The sequence below is a fragment of the Haliotis rubra genome, unplaced genomic scaffold (genome assembly GCF_003918875.1).
Source record: "Haliotis rubra isolate DU_JTF1 unplaced genomic scaffold, ASM391887v1 Scf82, whole genome shotgun sequence".
Taxonomy (NCBI): Eukaryota; Metazoa; Mollusca; class Gastropoda; order Lepetellida; family Haliotidae; genus Haliotis; species Haliotis rubra.
In genome coordinates this window covers 1459575-1481701 of record NW_025767546.1, presented here as the reverse complement: position 1 = coordinate 1481701, position 22127 = coordinate 1459575, and the positions used below count along the sequence as shown (strand labels likewise).

The window sequence follows — 22127 nt, the reverse complement described above, 5'->3', positions numbered from 1 at the left end:
TTCTGTTGAGATATTCGATAAGGTAACGACTTTTCAGGTTCTTTGTAAATGCGTAGGAAGTTCAACGCCGCAAGAACAGCTTGTTTGTGAAAAACAGGTATTCTAGTGAGGCTCAAATACACCATTTTTCCCAGTTGCTTTAGACAAATTTGTGAAAGGATACTTTACTAAAGACCCTGTGCACTTTCGCTCATCAGCCAGGTTCGGAAACAGAACAAACATTTTACATAAGCCTCCACCTGCTGCTGGACTGTACATTAGCCAACTGTACTTATTTAATACAAGACGTGTTAGTCGTTTCTGTTGTGGTCGAGCTCATGTTTGCGAAACGAAGCCGGCAAAATGGTGTTTAAGGTATTGATACTTTTGATCTTTACTCAAAGTACTGAGGTTAACTTTCCCTGAAACAATATCCCCAACGTCAGTGCCGTCATACCCCACAGACGTGTTCTTCGTCTCAACTGGATCAATGCCAGGCACAGACATTTTCGGCGTCTTGTTAGCTGGTTCACTGCTGCTGTCCTGCATATCCCTGGTATCGGGTTATGAGAAACCAGAGCTGGTGGAGTGTTGTTTTTTTTCATACACTATCAGCTGAGTCTATGTTACCCAGGTTCTCAGTTTTCACTTCGGAAAACTCTGCTTTTGTACGAATACCTGGCAAAGCACACTCACTTTCCATCTTGCCAGTTTTAACACAGGCCACAAAATGGCTATATGTTTCCATCCCGCTGTGTCTGTGCTGGTCATGTGGGTCCACATGATACAGATAGGTGGGGTCTGTATTTCCCCAACGAGTGGTGTGATGGTTTGGTGCATGACCTGTCGATCAATTACTACACTCGGAATATGGGATAAACCTATATGACCTTGCGCTGAAAAGCATTGTTTGCCGCGTATATGTGTATAAGAGAGGTATACCGTCCATTGTTTACAGTGTTAAGTACCTCTTTCCGAAAGGTTTGTTGCATAGATGAAGTCACAAGTGATTCATCAGCTGCTGAGGTAATAACGACATACTGTAACAACTTCTGGTTTTCCTTGGCTTTCCCACCTGACATAGCAGCAAGTGATGACTGGTTGATGTATAGCTTCTCGTTCACGACAGGCTCGTTTATGATGGTGCGATTCATCACCAAACTGTTGTCCGAGAAGGCTCGGAGACAATTTCCATCACTAATGCACGCTACTAGATGTCGAGATATCGGAGCATCAGTTGGATAAAGACCACGGAATCGCGAGCAAACTTTTCACACTTTGGTACTTGGTCAGGAAAATTGAACTGTTTGATACTCTGCGATCTCAAAGAAAACTGAAAACTCCGACATTCCCAACCTTGTTTTGCTGCACTAAGTAATGCTGAGAGCAGCCGCCGGTAATGTACCACACGCTTCTGGTCGTACACAATAAAATGATTTCTACATGTAACAATCTTACTTAGTCAACAAGATAAATTTAGAAACAACAGATATACAAACATGACTGCAAATCGAAAACAAAATATGAACTGAACCCAATAATACATTGACCATCTGTAAGCTGAAAATATATTTATTTGAAACAGCATGATTTAAACGAACTATGAAGCCTACTTTGGAAAATGGAATCTAATCCGAAAATGATCAATATATAATGAAATTATGAAGTAGCAACACTAGGATGAGAAATCCTAGAAGCTAGAACAATTGTCAAAGATCTATATATACAGTTACTGCCCGAGAGCCAGTTATAAAGTTGACTGGTGCACCCCCTGTTTTCACGAGGGTTTCAATGGTCATTTAATAAACTTACAAAACAAAAATGGGGGTGAGCATTCCATCACAATGATAGGGATGGATTTAGATTGACATATATGTTAAATTTGGAGAAGACAAATAATGCCATTGAACCCCTTACGGTTCAGAGACTTTCATTTGGGGAAGCCTAGAACAACTCACGTGTTCATTTAACATCTAAGACTGACTGAGTTTCATTTTACGCCGCTTTTAGCAATATTCCAGCAACATCACGGCGGGGGACACCAGAAATGGGCTTCACACAGTGTGCCCATGTGGGGATTCGAACCCGGGTCTTCGGCGTGACGAGCCAACGCTTTAACCATTAGGCTACCCCACCGCCCCTAACATCTAAGAAACTTGTGATATACATGACAAAATAAATAACAAATAAAGAAGGTTATATCGAGTATTTTGATTCATGCTGATCATCACTCATGCCACTTAGATGCTGCTGCATTCAATGTCTGATTGCGGCAAATATTTTATATTCCATGATGCATGGTGGCAAGGTCTATGAATAGATCGGGGGATTTCCAGAATAACGGTCACGTGACTCTAACTAGACTCAAAATGGCGACGTCTACGATAAGCGAAGACGAAGAAGGTAGAACAGAACGACCGGGTACTGAGCAAACGGTGTACATATCTGAGGAAATGGAGCGATGGAACTGTTTGAGAAATAGCCTGGGTTTGGAAGAAAAGGACAACCCAGTTGTTGCCAAATACTTGCTGGATTTGTACAGGTGATATCCAATGTCCCACCGATGTTTTCATTACATTTTTTATATCCAGATGCATGCCCTGCCGTTATACCTGTTTTACTAGAATAAAAGCTACTAAAACTCACATATCTTAATCAACCTTAAGCTAGATCAGCCAGATCAGTGAAGCAGTTATTATTAATCACAGACGGCACCAGCAACACTGTGCATGATGATCTGTTATCATTGTCTTGCATATTTTTGCATAGCTTGATTACCAATATTATTACCTTAAGACATAATGTTGCAAATTATCCAGAAATATTAGATGTGACACCGCAATGTACCTCTCTATATTATCAGTTATGATCATACTGATGGAAGCTCTTGCTTTTGTTTCAGCAACGTGGGAAGTAAAGCCATTCAGCGTAACAACCCTTCAGTTCCCAGCTGGTCTCCCCCAGACTCACCCCCAGGCTCACCCCCAGGCTCACCGGGCCTCGTCACTGACTCGGGTGTTGAGGAAACAGGGAAGAAGAGAATTGAGGATGTTGCATCAAAAATTAAAAAAAGAAAGGTCTGTAGCATCTTGTCTGTTCGTGTTTGGCCAGAATTTGCCTCCACTGCTTTACCTCATGTTTTGTCCTTAGAACGTCAAAGGTCAAGGTCACAACTATGTAAAGAAATTTGTGTTACAGGACTTATTAGTATATGCCTCTTCTTTGTGTGCCTTGTGCTGGCAAGGGTTTATGAAATACTGGATGGCAGGGATCAGTGAGCTGAATGATAGCATACCATTCAACCCCATGAAATATGACTTTGCTCATAGTATTAGCCACTGGTTTGCCTGTCTGAGATTTGTTTATTAACAGACCAAATCGTACAGCTGATTGTAATTTTTGAGTGCATTGGTACTGATCGTTCATTTCCTCTCTCACCTACTTTGATTGTGCTCCTTGAAAAAGTTTGATTGACCCATAAATTGCTATTAATTTTATGCCTCATATTGGACTTATCAAATTACTCTAAACTCTCAGTTTTCTCCAACAGCTAAATGATTGTCAAGATTCTCCATCCACTGTGTCAGAACCACCTCCTGCCTCCATCACGAGCAGTGCAGTGGCCAGCCACATTGTGTTCAAGGAGCTGGACAAGCACTCAATTCTCCTGATGTCCAGACACCCTGTGGTCAGCCTGGTCAACGACCAACAGATCCTCCACCTAGACTCTGCCATGACTTTGTCTCAAGGTCGGTATAAGTCTAGGGCAGCAGAAATAACTGACAGCAAGTAGTATCATTCCAGATACAGTGTAGAACCTCAAAGTGGCTTAACAGTATTCAACGCTCAGATGATATCATAATAATCCTAAACATGAGAGCACATTATATCAGAAATCTGCAGGCCACTGTACAGAGCTGCCTGTATGTCCCTAATGACATCCTGCTATCTTTGCAGTTGTTATGCTTTTCATTTACATCTCGTTTCTTCTTTTTCAAGTGATCCTCACTGTGTTCTATGATGTTTGAATCAAAGTGAATCAAAGTTTCTAATACTAAACTTCTGTCTATTGTTTTGCCGTTGTTAGGATAACCTTCAAATTCAGTCCATTTGAGCAACAATGATGGTAAGATTACTTTCCTTGGCACTATCATCTGCAGAAGCCCTTGGTCTATCCAACTGCATCCTTCATTGGAGAAAAAGTGACAAACCTCAGGAAAATAATAATATCTTTAGAAGAGACATTTCCCTTATTAAGTGTGTTAAGTACATGACAGCATCTCAAGGTGGAGAGTGAACCAAAGAACTAGGCTACAGAGTTGCAGATAAATCCCAGACTTTTAAGAAAACATTTTTCAAGTACATGTACATCAGCAAGAGACGTACATATATTTCGTTAGGACCATGTAAAGGGAGTTTGAAACATTAATAATTGTTGATAAATGTTTCAGATTTTTTGTTCAGTTTATACTTCTAAGTCTGATGAACATTCTAAATCTCATAAATAAGGGACCTCAGATATGTGGTCTTATGTTATTTATTCCTGTTTCAGAAAACAGTCGTAAATGGAAACAGTTTTGTGCTGCCAATCGTGACGGGAAGACCAGCGTCCTGCCCGGCCTGTACAAGCTGTGGCAAGAGAACAAGTACCTGGATGCTGTCCTTGTGGTCAACCGGCACAGGGTCGCTGTGAGTCAGATAATACACTGCACAGTTTAAGGGGTCCTTGTCAACCGGCACAGGGTCGCTGTGAGTCAGATAATACACTGCACAGTTAAAGGGGTCCTTGTGGTCAACCGGCACAGGGTCGCTGTGAGTCAGATAATACACTGCACAGTTAAAGGGGTCCTTGTGGTCAACCGGCACAGGGTCGCTGTGAGTCAGATAATACAGTACACTGCACAGTTTAAGGGGTCCTTGGGTCATTACAGTTTCACTACCGTGGTGTTTGAATCTTTTGAACTCCATGGGATGTCAATTCAAAATCATATCCTAGTGAGCTTTCACTGTATTTAATTGCATCAGAAGACTGTTATAAAAGAATGTTGTGGCTAGAATGTGTATATTCTGGTTACATTTGAGATGGTGCTCAAAAATGAAATAGATCATAGATGTTATCACTTGTTTCTATAATGAAAGAAGAGAGTTGTTTGACTGGATGTCTGTTTTTAGCTTTGTGTCATTCAGCCTGGCCTCATCACTCTGAAGACCCAGGTTCAATTCCCCAAATGGGTAAAATGTGTGAAGCCCATTTCTGGTGTGATATCTGCTGTGGTATTGCTGGAATATTGTTAAAAGTGGTGTAAAACAACACTCACTCACTCAGATTGGACTCAATAGAAAGCTCTGGTGGGGCATGAGTCTATGGTGTTTATCATAACAGAGTGGAGATTAAATATCCTGGATAATGGAGGCTGTCTTTTCTTTCCTTCAGCTTCACAAGATCCTGCTCATTGGGGCCTCTCCAGTACTAAGTGGCGAGTTTGAACATGAGCCCATCCATGACATGAACGAGTACAGACTAGAAATAGACAACGCTGAGATGAACAACACTGTTTTGGTGTCCCTGGTACGCTACCTGTACACCGGACTGCTAGTGTGTAGTCCACGCCAACAGATGGCGCTGCATAGGCTAGCCAGACTACTGAAGATCGACAGGTTGTGTGCCATGTGCAACAAAGTGAAGCATGCTGGGAGTGCAGACAGGAAGTCAGTTAGGCATGCAATACATGACGTCCCTGTCAGTAGTGAACACAGCGTATCTCAGTTAGGGAATGGACAAGTATTGAGCAGTAACAGATTGGTCAGTACAGGAATGCCATCCCACACTGCTGACAATGTCAGTAATGGCTGTTCTGGATGAGATGGACGTTTACCAAGCTATGTGTTCAAAGTGATGTCAAGTTTCATCCATAGATCCAAGTTTCATCCACAGAAGGTCACTTCAGAAGTCTAAGTGACCTAGAACTGTCGAGTATATGCGAATGAGGAGTGAGTTCTTGAGTCATCAGATGTCATCTTTACAGAAAGATTCAGCTTCATTTCCTCGCCACCTTTATTCAGAACATTATTTTTTATCAAAAGAAAACCTACACATATTCCATCAGTCGGCTTCCTTTGGGAGTAAATGCCATGGCACTCGATAATGACAAGGAGTATGATATATCCAAAATGTTATGATGGCATGTTCTAAATTTTTTATTTGAGGAACTTGACAGTTTAAGTTTGTTTTCAAGTTCAAATATGTTGTCTGAATCTTTGACTAAAAGCTGATTGGATGATTAGAAAGTTCCCAATCTTCATGGGGAGAGGTAGCTTATAAGACTAAAAGACCTGATGTAATGAGACATAAGAAATAGTTATGAAATCATCAAACGCATATACTTGATCATCCTTCACCTGATCATGTTCATAAAGTTAGAATGGGGTAAAAATAGATCTTAGTTTGATGTCAAACATGAACAGTCTCTCAGTTCTCAGTGTGGTCCATCTACTCTTTATATTTGTATAACTAGGAGCTGGACAACATGACAGGTTCTCTAGGACTTCTAATAGCTCAATCACAAGGGAGGTTTGCTGTCAGTGACACCTAGGGCAGGAACACCTGAATGTGGATGTACATGCTAGAGTTGCACACAGAGGTGTGGATCTGACATTCAGTGGGTGTGTATTCACAGATGAACCTATATTTGTTACAATTAGGGCTGCAAGATCTGTGAAACAAGAAATAAAAATAAACATGAACATTCTGAGTTGTTTCTTCATTCTCCTAGTCAAGTCTGGGACAGGCCAACCCATGACCGCCATCATATACAGTGATACATGGTATATGACAATACACAACCAGATTACCCCTGGCCACCTAATCCCCATTACAGCAGTCTCGTATAAGAGTACAGGGATCTCTGTGCAACTGTGCTTCACATCGGGCCAGCCATCCAAGGCCATCCTTGATGAAGTGTAGCACCATCATTGATCAACTATTATGGCATCATCATCTGCTGCATGTTTAGAACTAATGAAGGCACTGATTTAGTGGTAATCTTTTATTATCAATGAGACAGATTCTAAATATTTATATTTCAGAAGTGTAAGAATCGAGTGTAACAAACTATTGTATGATAATCAGAATACAGTAAATACTGCTCATTTCAAATTAAACAACTAGTCAGATTACATAAGTATGATCAATGACCACCACACCCCATGATCTACGAAACCTTCATGGGCTTCAAGAGTTGACTAAAGTACAAGGTAATGTCCACTCGGACATGTAATATTGCCATTTAAGATTACTACGTTTGTATACAAAGGAACAAGTCTGACTAGAAGTGACAGTTTTTAGCTATACACACTACACTCAACATCTTTGGAAGTTTAAAAAAATTCATTCCCTCTTCATTTCCTCACAAGGCAGTTACATGACAGTAAAAACATCCTTACTCATGTTAATATTCAACTATTTCAACTAAACGTTCAACTTGTCATATTCAAACCCAGTGTTTATAATGTATCAATATACATGTGCTACCTCCTGTCTACATAATGATACATGATTATATATCCCAACACCATATGTTTGTGTTTAGTTATCTTAAAACATGATGTATAAGTTGAAATATTATTTTATGAACATCTCACAACAGTGTATGTGTGTGTGAGTGTGTGTGTGTGTGTGTGTGTGTGTGTGTGTGTGTGTGTGCATCTTAAGTACATAGTTTAAAACTATACAATTTGTTCATGTTACAAGTTCCCTGCACAGATTGTCTATTCAATTCTTCAACTACACAACTTCCTTAATTAAAAGACATGTGGCCAACCATAGCATTGTTCAGTATCAACATAATCACCAGACTGACCTCATACAGATTGACCCCATCATGCCACATATCCCTGACTACGTTCTGATTAAACCAGCATTGTTAAGCATTGGTGTGGTGGAAGCCATCGGTCTTGTTGATGTTGAGGTACTTGAAGATGACTGAAGACCCTGGTTTAGTGTCCGGCTCACACGCAAACAAGCCAATCTTCACGTCCGCTTTGTTGGGGTTGTTGAGGTGAGCTATACGGATAAACTCCCAGTTGTCTGAAGTTGGGTCTTTCCTCTCAACCTGAACACATGTAAAACACTGATCACTGAATATTCAAATATCCTATTATTTCTAACATGTTTACTGAATGAATTGGGTGTGTGTGTGCATGCGCGCGCGCGTGTGTGTGTGTGGGGGGGGAACTATGACATCATAATGTGAGTGTTTGTGTGTGGCCTACCAGAACACAATGAGAGTGAATTTGCAACCTACCACAACACTGTCTCCCAGTCTGTAGAGACGAAGACTGAGCTTGCTGCTATCCCACTTGGTGGTCGACCAGTCACTATTGTAGTTGGTCACAACACAACTCAGTTGCCACGCCCCTTCCGAATACTCCAGACCCTACAAGCAACAGTCACGGGTATCACTTAATGATCTGCAGGTGCACAAGGGAATGTTTATCAATATCATAGTAAACGATATCTCCATCCTATCACAGCAGCCTGTAAACAAGCAAGTCAGTTAATATAATAAGCCAAGCAGTGATTGCTCATATATGTTCCAGTGAACATGTATAATCCCTGAAATTTTCAGTGATTATGTATAATGTCGGATTCACTCGGATTCTTGTGTAGTTTGAAGAATATTTCACCCAAAATGGTGTGGTTTCAGTTAGTAGCCAGCTGAGATCAAAGGGTCAATTAAGCAAGGAGGAATTTGGTTTGTTTTGTACTGCTGATAAGTGTATTAAACACCCCTTACAGATTATGAACTGAGTGTGACTGTAAGACATTTATCCATTCAACAAGGGCAACAATGGGCTTTGCTGATGAGAGGATCTGAGACTGACTCACTTGAGAAATGGGCTCATTTCGAAACAGTATGTAATGACACCCGCACCTCAGAAAAGTTCACATCCAAACTGGGGTCTGAGAGGGAGTTGCATTTTAGAAGTCACATGTATGAATTGTACAACACCTACAAGCAAGTATTGATTCCAAGAGATGTCAATATCAAAGAACCATAAGTGAATTGCAGTCCAGTTTGGGTCAGCCTGTGGTGGACAAGGCTATGTTAAGTGCAATTGTGCTGGGGTCAAGAGGTGTCAGACAAATAGATGCAAGTGCTACAAGGTTGGTGTAAAGTGTAATTCAAGGTGCCACTCATCATTGCCTTGTTAAAATAAAAACTGAATTGATGTTCTCCAAACATGTCCACCATACAATTCCTTAAGGGACCGTTAATAATTTATGGCTAGAGTGCAGGGTGTGTGGGTGTGTGTGATGATGGAGAGGCATGTACAATGTGACTGATCCCCTAATATTTATGTACAAAGTAAGTGACCCTGCTTGTCATGAAAAAAGTCAATGACACAACCCCCCCCCCCCCTCCTCTTCCCTTCCCATATTTTTCAAGCATAACCTGTTCTTATTTTTGTGTACAAAATTGCTGATCCCCCAGGTACATGTGTACAAAATTGCTGATCCACCAGGTACATGTGTACAAAATTGCTGATCCCCAGGTACATGTGTACAAAATTGCTGATCCCCCAGGTACATGGGTACAAAATTGCTGATCCCCCAGGTACATGTGTACAAAATTGCTGATCCCCCAGGTACATGTGTACAAAACTGCTGATCCAGCAGGTACATGTGTACAAAATTGCTGATCCAGCAGGTACATGTGTACAAATTTGCTGATCCCCCTGGTACATGTGTACAAAATTGATGATCCCCTGGTACATGTGTACAAAATTGATGATCCCCCTAGTACATGTGTACAAAATTGATGACCCCCTCCTACCTGCCCAGAACAAAATGGGTGACCCCCACCCCACCCCTTCTTAAAATCATCATCACTCCCCAAGCCATAAATTATGAATGTTCCCTAAGTACATCAGACATTTATAAATTGTATTATGTTGAATAAAGATACCATTGTAGCAAAGAAACGTCTCTATCCTGCTTAATACAAAAGTATAATTCCACATCTTTTTGGATGAAATATACCTCAAACTACACAAGAATCGATTTCAGGCAATATGTCTAAAATTCTAGTCTATTTTTTCAGTGATTATGTATATGTTACAGTGAATATTGTAAAACCAGGGATTATGTATAAACCCTGAAAATTTCAGTGATTACGTATAATCACTGAGTGAATCCGGCGTTATACATAATCACTGAAACTTTCAGGGATTATACATAATACCTGGTTTTACATATTCACTGTAACATAATCACTGAGTGAATCAGACATTACACATAATCACTGAAAATTTCAGGGGTTATACATAATCCCTGGTTTTACATATTCACAGTAACACATACACCATCAAGGCATGTTATACACTAGCCATCCCACCAAATACTGAACCAATCCAATGCCATTTCTTGTCAACTCGCAGGCTCAAGTAGAATATGGTTCACATTACAATGTGTCATTTTTTGTATCAGTGACTTTGATCTCAGGCAACCAAGTGTCTTGGATAGAGAGTGGGTATATCACATTTACAATGTCGGTGACAATAGCTGATGCAACATCAAAATCAGACACGCATATGTGACACAGATATCAGTTGTTATGACTCTAATTCCTTCCTTATCAGAGCAAACACACACATTCCTTGGTTAACTTGGTGAGTGAGATGGGTTTATCTGCTTCGAACAGTGTTTCAGTCATGTCCGCTGCATGTGGGAGAAAATCACGAGGTGACACAGCTTTAGAGATTGTGAAACCCACAAGCGTGAATGTGCTGCTGCAAATCTAGACTACTACCAGTGTATGAAATAAGCCAAAAACCCAGCCCGATATCAGGGCTGGTAACTTCAAAATGTTACCCGCACAAATGGATTTAACCAGACCAGACAATCCAAAAAAACTTACTCAGATGTATGGAACATGTTTTCTAAAAAAAATTACCAGACCATCGGGCTGGCTAGCTGTAAATGTAGACCGTCTGCCAGAAATCTAGCCCGTCGGGCAGTCGGATGGGCCTTATTTCATATACTGCTACTACCCAAGTGTATCTGGGACTGAAACCCACAATGACTGATTTCTGGCACCACTAATGCAGGCTGTATTGCTGGTATCATCAGCATGTGGTACTGATTCATAATCATGTGCTTATAACATGGACAGAACTGTACAATGGACTCTAACTTTAGCAGCTCTAGATTCCTTAAGATTACGGAAACAAGAAGACAACATTACTCTGACTGATACTTAATTATATACAGTATAATATCTCCATTGTAGAATGATAAATATCCTGGACCTAATGAACACCATTTCAGAATTAGTCTCTACCAGAACAATGAATTTCTCTCATTCAGGACATTTATGTGATTGAAGAGTTGTGCTGATAGTGTCAGCTCCACGCTGTGGTGATGAATGGGCCCAGGATATTTATCATGACAGATCACACTGTGACACTGAGGATAAGTGAGAATGGACTTACAGTTTTCACCCAGTGATCTGAATCCAGCCTCAACATCAGCCCCGCCTGTGGCAACAGACAGAGTCATCTTCAACACAGTCACTTGGCAACAGATAGTCAATATACACCACTTGATATTATTGTAAGGATCATGTACACAAAATATCATACACATGAAAAAGTCACCAAGGACTTTAAGGGTTACTTGCGGGGCCATTTACATACTGGCCTATACTATTACAATATTAGTAAACAAACATTTCAAGATTAATGACTACATTAATTAATGTCACAGAATGAATAAAGTATTGCTGGCAATGAACAGTTTGTTGTAAGTGAGTGAGTGAGTTTAGTTTTACGCCACTTTTCGCAATATTCCAGCAATATCACGGCGGGGAACACCAGAAATGGGCTTCACACATTGCACCCATTAATGCCGAGCGCCAGACAGGGACTAACAAGTACCATATGTGAACGTCTTTTGGTATGACGCGGTCGGGGATCGAACCCGCGACCTTCCGCTCTCCGGGCGGACGCTGTAACCACTACACCACGGAGGCGGTCAATTTCATAATGATACAGCTGTTAGTCTACAATGTGTAAATAACACATGTTGTTACAATATGCCCCAAGCAAATTGTATGCAATCAACTCAAAATTATTTCAGCAAAGCATATTTATTCAGATATGTAGCTTATGTAGAGCTCTGAATTACCTGATCAAACTTGTTGGTACTGAGCACCTCAAACTCAGTTTCCACATACACTTTGTCGTCCTTTATCACTGTGTACAAGAAGTGACCATCATCCTTTCGCAGCTCGGGACATAGTATGTTCTGAATAAGAATTACTTATCAACTTAATATGAAAGATTGATTAAGAATTCATGAAATATCTTTTAACAACTAAGGGATGGTACTTGTATTTTTGAGTCTCTGGATGCAACTCAATTAAAGTCTTTTAAATCCAGAGGTCATTTCAGATGCACTTAAAGCAAACTTGACTGCTTAGTCTTAATGAAGAATGTGTGGAGTTTTGAGCCATTTTCATGTCTGTTCTGCTTCATTTCTTACATACTACCGGTAGCTTCAAATATTTTTACTTTAACAAAAGTAAACAAGGCCAGACCAATTTTATTTCTTGTTTTACGGATCCGCCGGTTGTAATTTTTCAAGAATAAGAAAAAAAATAATAATTAATTTTGCCCGCTCAAAAAATAGAATCCTAATGTTTTATTGGCCAAAAATATAAACTTACAAAAAAGATTTTTTTAAATTGTTCTTTTGCCCCTATAAACACTTCATAAATTGCCAAAAATAAAACACTTTTAGTATTTAAAAGTAATATTACTATGACTTGTGATTTTTATTTTTATTTTTTTCCCTCCTGCCTTTAGGTTTTCTGAGGACAAAAATCCGTAAAACAAGAAATAAAATTGGTCTGGCCCAAACAAGGAATGCAAAAATTCTGTTTGGCAGTACTTGCATTTGGTGTTGATGCCATTTTGCTCAGAAATACACATTGTGCATAAATTTTCCAGAACAATCTGTGTCTCAGCCTTTTATTATTTACACTCAGAACTTACCAGTTAGCTTCTTTTTTAAAATATGAAAATCACATATGCTGGTCACTTGGAGAATTCAGAAGACTTTAAGTGGATTGCCTCATCAGACAATTATCTAACAAAACCACCAATGGAGCGGTGTCAAATCTTCCTACAGCGGTACTGTATTGTACTTAAAGATTTGATTTTAATGAGATTGCCACTGGCCTGCGATTGATATAAAGATAGTTTGTACACTTCTGACTTCTGTAAATCATCTGCAGAACCGACCAACCAGACATGTAAAACAAACTACACAAGCACAACAAACACATACACACCATGGGGGCCTGAATGGGCATGTTTTAATAAACTTGACAGGAATAAATGAGATTTGAACTAGAAAGTTTTAATGGCATGGGTGATCTTTATTGTCTATGCTACCCAAGTGAACGCATGTATGTTACCTAGATTTGCCATGATACACAACTGTAGCAGTAAACATATACAGTAATGTACAGTAATGTATATCTAAAACGTCACATCTTGAGTAACAATATGATATGCAATTTCTGCCATGTTTGTGCATCGGTTTGTTGCTATCAACCAGGTTATGTTTAACAAGTTCACACTTGCCAGTGTTCAGAGTTCAGATAACTGCAAAACTTTGTATACATCTCATCTGAAACCTGATAAGAAATGTATCATGAGTCAGTGCATTGGTAGGGGTATTGTGTAATGTACATATCCCAGGTGTACATTTATGACAGATACATTGATGCAATTGTAACACACTCAGTACTTATGAAATTAGACCAAGGATATATATCATAAAATAATTACAACTTAAGTTTAATATTTTCCTTCAGTGTTTTATACTACAATTGTACTTTCATTTGATTTGGGTAAGGAAACCTAGTTTGAACTATAAATGACACTGTGAATAACAAACTGATCATGAATTCATGAATGCCTATGGTTCGATTCACTGAATACACAAGTGCAGGGGTGGAAATAACTTTAAAATTGCTAGTGTACTCCGGTACAGTGGCACATGTAAAATCACTTGCCCTGATAATTTTTCCACTATACCGGTCGATTTTCTTGTTGATTTCTTAAATAAACAGCATAATTAACATTGGAAAGTCAACTGGACACCGGTTACAACAGCATGATATACAAATTTGCTTGCCCGACAGAAAAAAACACTGGACTCGGACGTCGGGCAATGGGTTATTTCCACCCCTGAAGTGAATCATAACAGCTCTAGTATTTAGATATATACACACAATGAGTGACACTTGACACTTGTATGGAGTGAAAGGCCTGCTTGGTTGTGCAGGTATTTTCCAAGAACAAAAACCAGTATCATCTTTACTCTTTCCACACACTTTGCTTGAGAATGCTGATGTTAATACAGTGCTAGTATGACCCTACTTCAGAAAGTGATTTTTTTAATATAAATCCCAAATTTGTGCACAATAATGTAGCTGTCAATGGCATTTATAGTTTTGAATTTTAGATACAACCATATATTTGTCATACAGTCAGGCTTTTGTTAACTTACCTCTGCCAGAAGTCTGTTTGGGGATCCTGCAAGAAAGGAGGGTATACTGGTACATCATACCCATGGGTAAGAGTTCCTCCCGTTCCCCCATCCCAAATAATATTTATAAATTAATAGAAACTAAAATCATCAACAAAACCTAACATAACAATTACTAGAGAACTCACAAAAATAACTAAAAGCCCAAAACGTAATTGCAATGTATAGGGTCGAACGACGTTGTATGATAAGGGCCCCAGGCATGGTTATAGTTACAAAAAACATAGGGGGGAACGGAACGTTTTCCCGATGCCATCGATGGCGATAGGATGCAACAGGAGTGACGCCGGTTAAGTTCGGTGAGTGTGACAATAACGTAGTATCCTACCATATTGAGTTTGAGCCCTGAGCCATTGTCGATTTTGGATTGGTATGATTTCGGTGGTGAAAACCACTGTAATTCAGGCGGAAAGTCATCCGTGTCAAATTTAGTCGAGACGATTTTCTTCAGTACTGTAGGGCTCGCCATCTTGTGGTCATGTGACTAAACTGAGTGGTACAGATCACGTGATGTTATTTTTCTGTCATGTGATTTGGTACTTTCCACTCAGATCTGATGACGTACGAATTATATTTGCTAATCCAATTCTTATTAAGTTACAGTACGTCGTGATTGGCATGCTAAGTTCATTAACTGGACTTGTGTGTTCGCATATTTCATGCCTCAAATCACGAATAGATCAGATATGCTTGTAATTTTGCACCCATGACAGATGGCTTTTATCAGATGAACATAACAAAAACTTAGGCTGCAAATTACTGTTAGATGTTTATAAAAAATGGTCATAGATATAACCATACAAATCTACTCACGCATACAGTATAGACGAATAACAATGCCGCCCTATTCATTTATTGCTTCCAAGAACGCGACTTCTTCTTCTTCTTCTTTTATTTTTTGTGGGCTTGGAAGGAATCTTCTTCTTCTACTTGTAGTGTGGAAAATCACTCATGCTAATTATTCCCGGATGACCTGTCTATATATGTGTCCTCCCAAGGTTGTAACGCGAGACGTAGGTACAGTTGTACACGCAGTATGCTGGACTGGCCAAGGTCCACAACCAGGACACACGTCAGGTAATGTGATTGAGAATCACGACAGATTTCAAGTTGGGGTATTTATGGTGCTTTCTCTGAACATACACCCCATGATATCTGGAGATGGGGAATGACGGAGTCATTACTCGAGTATTAAGTTGGAAACAAGCATAGTTATGTATTCACGATCTTTAAAACACCTTTTCAACACAAGAGTCGTTCGGCACGACTAGTTTGTATCAAGGCGACTAAAAATTTGGAATAAAATGTCAATTATACCACTGGTTCTCATTTGACCAATAGACACCTGCACGACTTCACCAACCCCTGCACATGTATAGCACGCGCACGTGTTTTTTTAATTCGAAATGAACAAAAACGCCTGTACATAGCATGTGAGGCAAAACGTTTATATGTGTATGCGTAGGTATACACGTGACAGCCTGAAAGAACATAAAGGATAAAAATTAGAATATAACAAATATGATCTATACAAATCAGATCTGCTAATCTTGGAAGATTTTGGCGGTGGGGTTGCCAGATGGAATTCATCTCATTGTAGCCATGATCACCGCCATCACCAGTGTGTCCTGCATGGCAGTGTCAGCAAGACTAAGGACGTCTACAGACCCGTGCCAGTTATATTCGGACACTTGACGTCATTTCCATAGACTTGCATGTTATTTCAGTGTAGCATAAATAATCTTCATGAGGTGAGTTTACGATAGACCTTTGTAAAATTTGACAGGCAAATTTGAAATCATATCTGCTCTGCGCACATAATTTCAGTTCAATTTTCCGAGCACTATTTTTTTATGCATACTTTATAAGACAGTTATAAGGGTCAATAACGATATCAAGCAATGCTGTTTTTAAACTTGGCGGCAGATCTTCGTGTTCATTAGACGGTTCCATAATTACCACTTATAAGGACACTTTTCACATTCTATAAACGTATTGAGCGAAGGTGTTTCTAAAGTTACTCGTCGCATTTCTTATATAGAGGATGCCAGAAATATCAGATTGATATCTGTATAATAGCCGTGTTAAATATAATCACATGTTTGACGTACTGTGTGATAATACCTATTATCGACAGCACATAGGATAGAACAGCTTAGACGGTTCGTGTATACTGTCCCCCTATAGTGATTAAAGGATAGCATGTCAGGTAGCTGTTGAAATATTGACAAGGTTTCGTTCGTTTCCAGATATTAGCTACTGATATACTATACACCTCCTATGATTTTCAAATAATTAAGAAATACACTTCGCTCTACCATCATTTATAGTGTAATAAAACACACTTTTGCCCTGAACTATTATAGTTAAAGCACGAGGACGCTTGCGTCCTCGTGCTTTAACGTTATAATAGTTCAGGGCGAAAGTGTGTTTTATTACACTATACATGGTGGTAGGGCGAAGTGTATTTCTTTTCTAAGATGCCAAATTTAATACTTTCTAAAGATAATTACGATTCTAAGATGCCTAGCGGTTAGAACAATCGAAAAAAAATACATTATGAGACAATAAAGGTATAGTTTTTTGATGACGTAACAATTGAATGACGTTATCCCGTCACTGCGCCATTCTAGTGTGCCCCCTCGTAATCGAACCATTTTACATTACGTCACAATGTAAGCGACGTCACGATGCATGTCAGTTGTCATCGCCTCGTACGGCCTCCTACAGTAAACTACACCGTTGCATCCAGTTTCTTGGTTTGCTGTTGCTTCACGCAGCTAACTTCACTGGTGGAAACATTAAGTTTATGTTTTACGACGGTTAAAATGTGTCATTTCGACTCACAAGTTTTCAGCGACACGGTAACGTTCGTAATGTTTACATTCCCACAATGCAATTGTGGAATGTCGCTTGACTACTCAACTTCCTCTGGATGTACTGATCTAAACTGACGCTGGTAGTAGAAATGCAACGTTCATATTGCCCCATATGGTTTACGTTAATGACAGATGTAATTAAAATAATTCAGAGAAGATATTTAATCCGAACGTAAACCGTCATCAAACTGTTGTCATTTGTTTTTTTCTGGTAACGTTCGTCTTAACGTAGGGGGCAGACACATCAATAGAACAGCGCGCCAGTTAGCCCTGTGCGAGGATTCTTAATTTAGGTCACCAACACCGTCGTTTGTTTTCTGCCTTAAATAAACGTAATTATCTTTAGAAAGTATTAAATTTGGCATCTTAGAAAAGAAATACACTTCGCCCTACCACCATGTATAGTGTAATAAAACACACTTTCGCCCTGAACTATTATAACTATTATTTCTTAATTAATTTAAGGCAGAAATCCTCGCTGTCGCTGAAAACTTGTGAGTCGAAATGACACATTTTAACCGTCGTAAAACATAAACTTAATTTTTCCACCAGTGAAGTTAGCTGCGTGAAGCACCAGCAAACCAAGAAACTGGATGCAACGGTGTAGTTGACTGTAGGAGGCCGTACGAGGCGATGACAACTGACATGCATCGTGACGTCGCTTACATTGTAACGTAATGTAAAATGGTTCGATTACGAGGGGGCACACTAGAATGGTGCAGTGACGGGATAACGTCATTCAATTGTTACGTCATCAAAAAACTATACCTTTATTGTCTCATAATGTTTGTTTTTTTCGATTGTTCTAACCGCTAGGCATCTTAGAATTAAGAAATAAAGTTCGCTCTACCCCAATGTGTTTTGTAATAAAGTATAGTTTTGCCCTGAACTATTATAATTAAAGCACGAGGACGGTAGTCCGAGTGCTTTGATGTTATAATAGTTCAGGGCAAAACTATACTTTATTACAAAACACATTGGGGTAGAGCGAACTTTACATCTTTTCTAAGATGCTAAATTTAATACTTTCTAAGGATAATTACGATTAATTTAAGGCAGAAAACAAATGACGGTGTCGGTGACCTAAATTAAGAATCCTCGCACAGGGCTAACTGGTGCGCTGTTCTATTGATGTGGCTGCCCCCCTACGTTAAGACGAACGTTACCAGAAAAAACAAATGATAACAGTTTGATGACGGTTTACGTTCGGATTAAATATCTTCTCTGAATTATTTTAATTACATCTGTCATTAACGTAAACCATATGGGGCAATATCAACGTCGCATTTCTTCTACCAACGTAAGTTTAGATCAGTACATCCAGATGAAGCGGAGTAGTCAAGCGACATTCCACGATTGCATTGTGGGAATGTAAACATTGCGAACGTTACCGTGTCGCTGAAAACTTGTGAGTCGAATTGACACATTTTAACCGTCGTAAAACATAAACTTAATGTTTCCACCAGTGATGTTAGCTGCGTGAAGCAACTGCAAACCAAGAAACGGGATGCAACGGAGTAGTTTACTGTAGGAGGCCGTACGAGGCGATGACAACTGACATGCATCGTGACGTCACTTACATTGTGACGTTATGTAAGATAATTCGATTACGAGGGGGCACACTAGAATGGCGCAGTGACGGGATAACGTCATTCAATTGTTACGTCATCAAAAAACTATACCTTTATTGTCTCATAATGTTTGTTTTTTTCGATTGTTCTAACAGCTAGGCATCTTAGAATTAAGAGCAATCCTAGATTATAAGATTTCTTTTAGTATTGGATATTAGCTGTCTGTATTTCCTGAGGCTTTTGCCCATTGGTTATGTTTCAATGATATATAAGTAAGCCATTTTTCCATGTTAAATATCGCACAGTTTCTTAGTCGTGCTGCACAGTAATAGTCTATTTGAGTCAAAATCTCCCCAATGAATTGCACCCTAACTCAAAAATACATAATCGTAAATGACTCAAACCAACGCCAAAGTAAATAGGAGAAACACACCAACTCTGCAGAATTTTTGTTATAATTTTTGTCAACAAAATAAAAAAGTTGTTTAACAAATCGTCATTATTTTCATTCGATATTTCAAGATTTGTGACAAGGGTGAAGCGACAGCTCAGGTAACAGCCAGGTAAGCGAGAGGCACGTGCGGTATTGATTTCATCCGTAAGGGATGGTATCAAAAGTCATCACACTGTGATTCTGAATCGGACATGGACTCGCTGCTGTCAGATCATCAGAGAGCACTCGTATGATAACAGGACTAGGGTACATGTCTGTATACAGAAACGTACCTGGGGTACATATCTGTTGTACCCGAGCCAACAACGACCCCTTCAGCATTATTTACACACGCATCCACGTCGTCATATGAGCGAGATATTCTTAAGTAGCACGTCACACCCCACCTCACTTCAGGGACGCTATCGATACACAGTTCCTTTGTTTAGTTCTATTACTGATATAGCGTACCTTGCAGATGTGTTGCGACTGCTGGCTGTATTATGCGAAGGCTGGGCTGACACTACTGGATGGTCCATTTGGTTCATTCCCATTATGACTACTTCTAGTTCGACCACCCGTCCAATACACAACCTGTTCTAGTCTGTTCTAGTCGAGTGTTCCATCAGGTAGACTGTTCCACCAACACTTATAAGCAACAACGTTTATACACAACGATAATAACCTTTATACACTATTTAGTTACATATATCTGGACCATATGTCAAGATACAGAGATACAAAATATTGATACAATTATAAAAAGAACAAAAAATAGAGTGCATGTATCTTTCGGGAAATATTCCAATAGTTCAATCATAGAATACAGTATGGAACAAGTTTTTATGGATAACAACTTCTTTATTTCGTGAGTGCGACGTTTCGATACAGATTCTTGTACCGTTGTCAAGCAAGAGTGATACATGAAGTGGTGGAACTCTCAACACATCTGTATCGTAAACTCACAGTATCTCACCCCCAGCCACCTTATGCCAGAGCAACAGTCAAAATCCACAAGAACCCCGTTAAACTCGTCTACTAGTCTGTTCCCGTGACACTGTGTTCTACAGTACTGCCCAGCACCTTACCCAAGTACTCTCCCCGCTAGGTAAATCTGCCAACTCCTTCATCAATGATTCAACTGACATCTGCTGCAAGATCCGTGCAACCCAGGTCCCATCATCAGCTACGACGTTGTGGACCTATTCACCAATGTACCTCGGGAAGAAGCCCTTCAAGCACTACGCCACAGAATTGACAACCTCCAACAACCCCTCAACACTAGCCTCTCTACCGACTCCATCATCAGCCTCACCACCACCTGCATCAACTCCACCTACTTCACCTGGGGCGATGTCATCTATGAGCAAATCCACGGACTTCCCATGGGCTCCCCACTATCCCCCATCCTAACAGAAATTTACATGACCGACCTGGAAGATAAGGCCCTAGAAACTGCACCCTTCAAACCTTCCTGCTGGTACCGCAAAGTGGATGACACCTTCGTCATCCTCCAACCTCAGCAAGATCCAATTCAGCTTCTGGCCCATCTCAACAACCAACATCCCCGCATCAAATTCACCATTGAAACAGAGCAGAAGAATCAACTACCTTTCCTTGATGTCCTTGTATCCCGCACCTCCTGCAACCAACTCCAGACCTCCGTGTACAGAAAACCTACCCATACGGATCAATACATCCACTACAAACTCCAACCACCCCCTAAAGTCAAGACCGGCGTCATCTCTACATTGACCAGAAGAGCCAAAAATATTGCATCTGCTCAACAAACCTACAAACCTACAAGAAGAAATTGAACACCTAAGGAAAGTCTTTGTAGAACGCAACCGCTACCCACCAGAAATAGTCAACAGAACCATCGAAGCAACGCTTTCACCTCCTGCCAAAAGATCTAAACCAGAATCAGCCCCCATCAAGATATCCATTCCCTACATAGGTAAACCATCACATCAAATCAGCCGACTCCTGAAACAACAGGCAGGCATAGACACAACCTTCTCAGCGTCCTCCAGCCTCAACAACCTCCTTCATGCCAACGGAAGAAAACAACCCACCGTCAACAACCCGAAATGTGTTATTTATAAAATAAACTGTGATTGTGGACAAAGCTACATAGGTGAAACATCCCGACCCATCAACACCCGAGTCAAAGAACATCGCACCTCTGTTGCTAATTCCGACACCAAATCAGCTATCTCTGACCACATCAAAGCAAACCCAAATCATCAAATAGAGTGGTCCGACATCACCATTCTCGCCAACAACCAAACAGACTTCACTAAACGCAAGCTCACCGAAGCCATTCACATCAACGCCATAAGCCCACCATCAACCGTGACCAAGGATACTTCATTCCACCAGCTTATGATCCACTCCTCCACCAAGCCCAATCTATTGTATAAACATCGCACCTACATTGTATTATATAAACATCTCCTTCATTGTAACTACTCCTGTATTTATACATCTCTGGCTTCCATTCACTATCCTTTGTGTACTCACTGGCTTCATCAGCTTACTGCTTAACCAATTATGGCAATTATGTTGTTTCCTTTGTCAATTACAATGTATGTAGTTTCATTGTTATTCACAGTATATATATGCAGCTCCTCCACTTCATGTAT

The 22127-nt window shown here is 40.0% G+C and overlaps 2 protein-coding genes across 2 annotated transcripts; one reads left to right on the top strand and one right to left on the bottom strand.

Moving 5' to 3' along the window:
- The first annotated feature begins 2323 nt into the window (after positions 1–2323).
- LOC124262012 lies at positions 2324–6042 on the top strand. Its single transcript, XM_046696426.1, has 5 exons — positions 2324–2521; positions 2882–3056; positions 3530–3728; positions 4532–4668; positions 5414–6042. The coding sequence occupies exons 1-5, from the start codon at positions 2349–2351 to the stop codon at positions 5840–5842; spliced, it is 1113 nt and encodes a 370-aa protein (XP_046552382.1). The 5' UTR covers positions 2324–2348; the 3' UTR covers positions 5843–6042.
- Positions 6043–7014: 972 nt separating this feature from the next.
- On the bottom strand, positions 7015–15106 carry LOC124262013 (regulation of enolase protein 1-like). Its single transcript, XM_046696427.1, has 6 exons — positions 14928–15106; positions 14561–14586; positions 12167–12286; positions 11473–11517; positions 8283–8414; positions 7015–8090 (listed from the first exon to the last, which is right to left on the bottom strand). Exons 4-6 carry the CDS (start codon positions 11506–11508, stop codon positions 7902–7904), a joined length of 357 nt encoding a protein of 118 aa, XP_046552383.1. The 5' UTR covers positions 11509–11517; positions 12167–12286; positions 14561–14586; positions 14928–15106; the 3' UTR covers positions 7015–7901.
- Positions 15107–22127: the final 7021 nt, after the last annotated feature.

Coding starts and splice junctions, on each gene's coding strand:
- LOC124262013 (XM_046696427.1), bottom strand. CDS start 11,508: ATGTTGAGGCTGGATTCAGATCACTGGGTGAAAACT. Junction 8,415..11,472: donor CAGATCACTGGGTGAAAACT/GTAAGTCCATTC, acceptor TGTTGCTTGTAG/GGTCTGGAGTATTCGGAAGG. Junction 8,091..8,282: donor GACTGGGAGACAGTGTTGTG/GTAGGTTGCAAA, acceptor ACATGTGTTCAG/GTTGAGAGGAAAGACCCAAC.
- LOC124262012 (XM_046696426.1), top strand. CDS start 2,349: ATGGCGACGTCTACGATAAGCGAAGACGAAGAAGGTAGAACAGAACGA. Junction 2,522..2,881: donor TACTTGCTGGATTTGTACAG/GTGATATCCAAT, acceptor CTTTTGTTTCAG/CAACGTGGGAAGTAAAGCCA. Junction 3,057..3,529: donor CAAAAATTAAAAAAAGAAAG/GTCTGTAGCATC, acceptor TTTCTCCAACAG/CTAAATGATTGTCAAGATTC.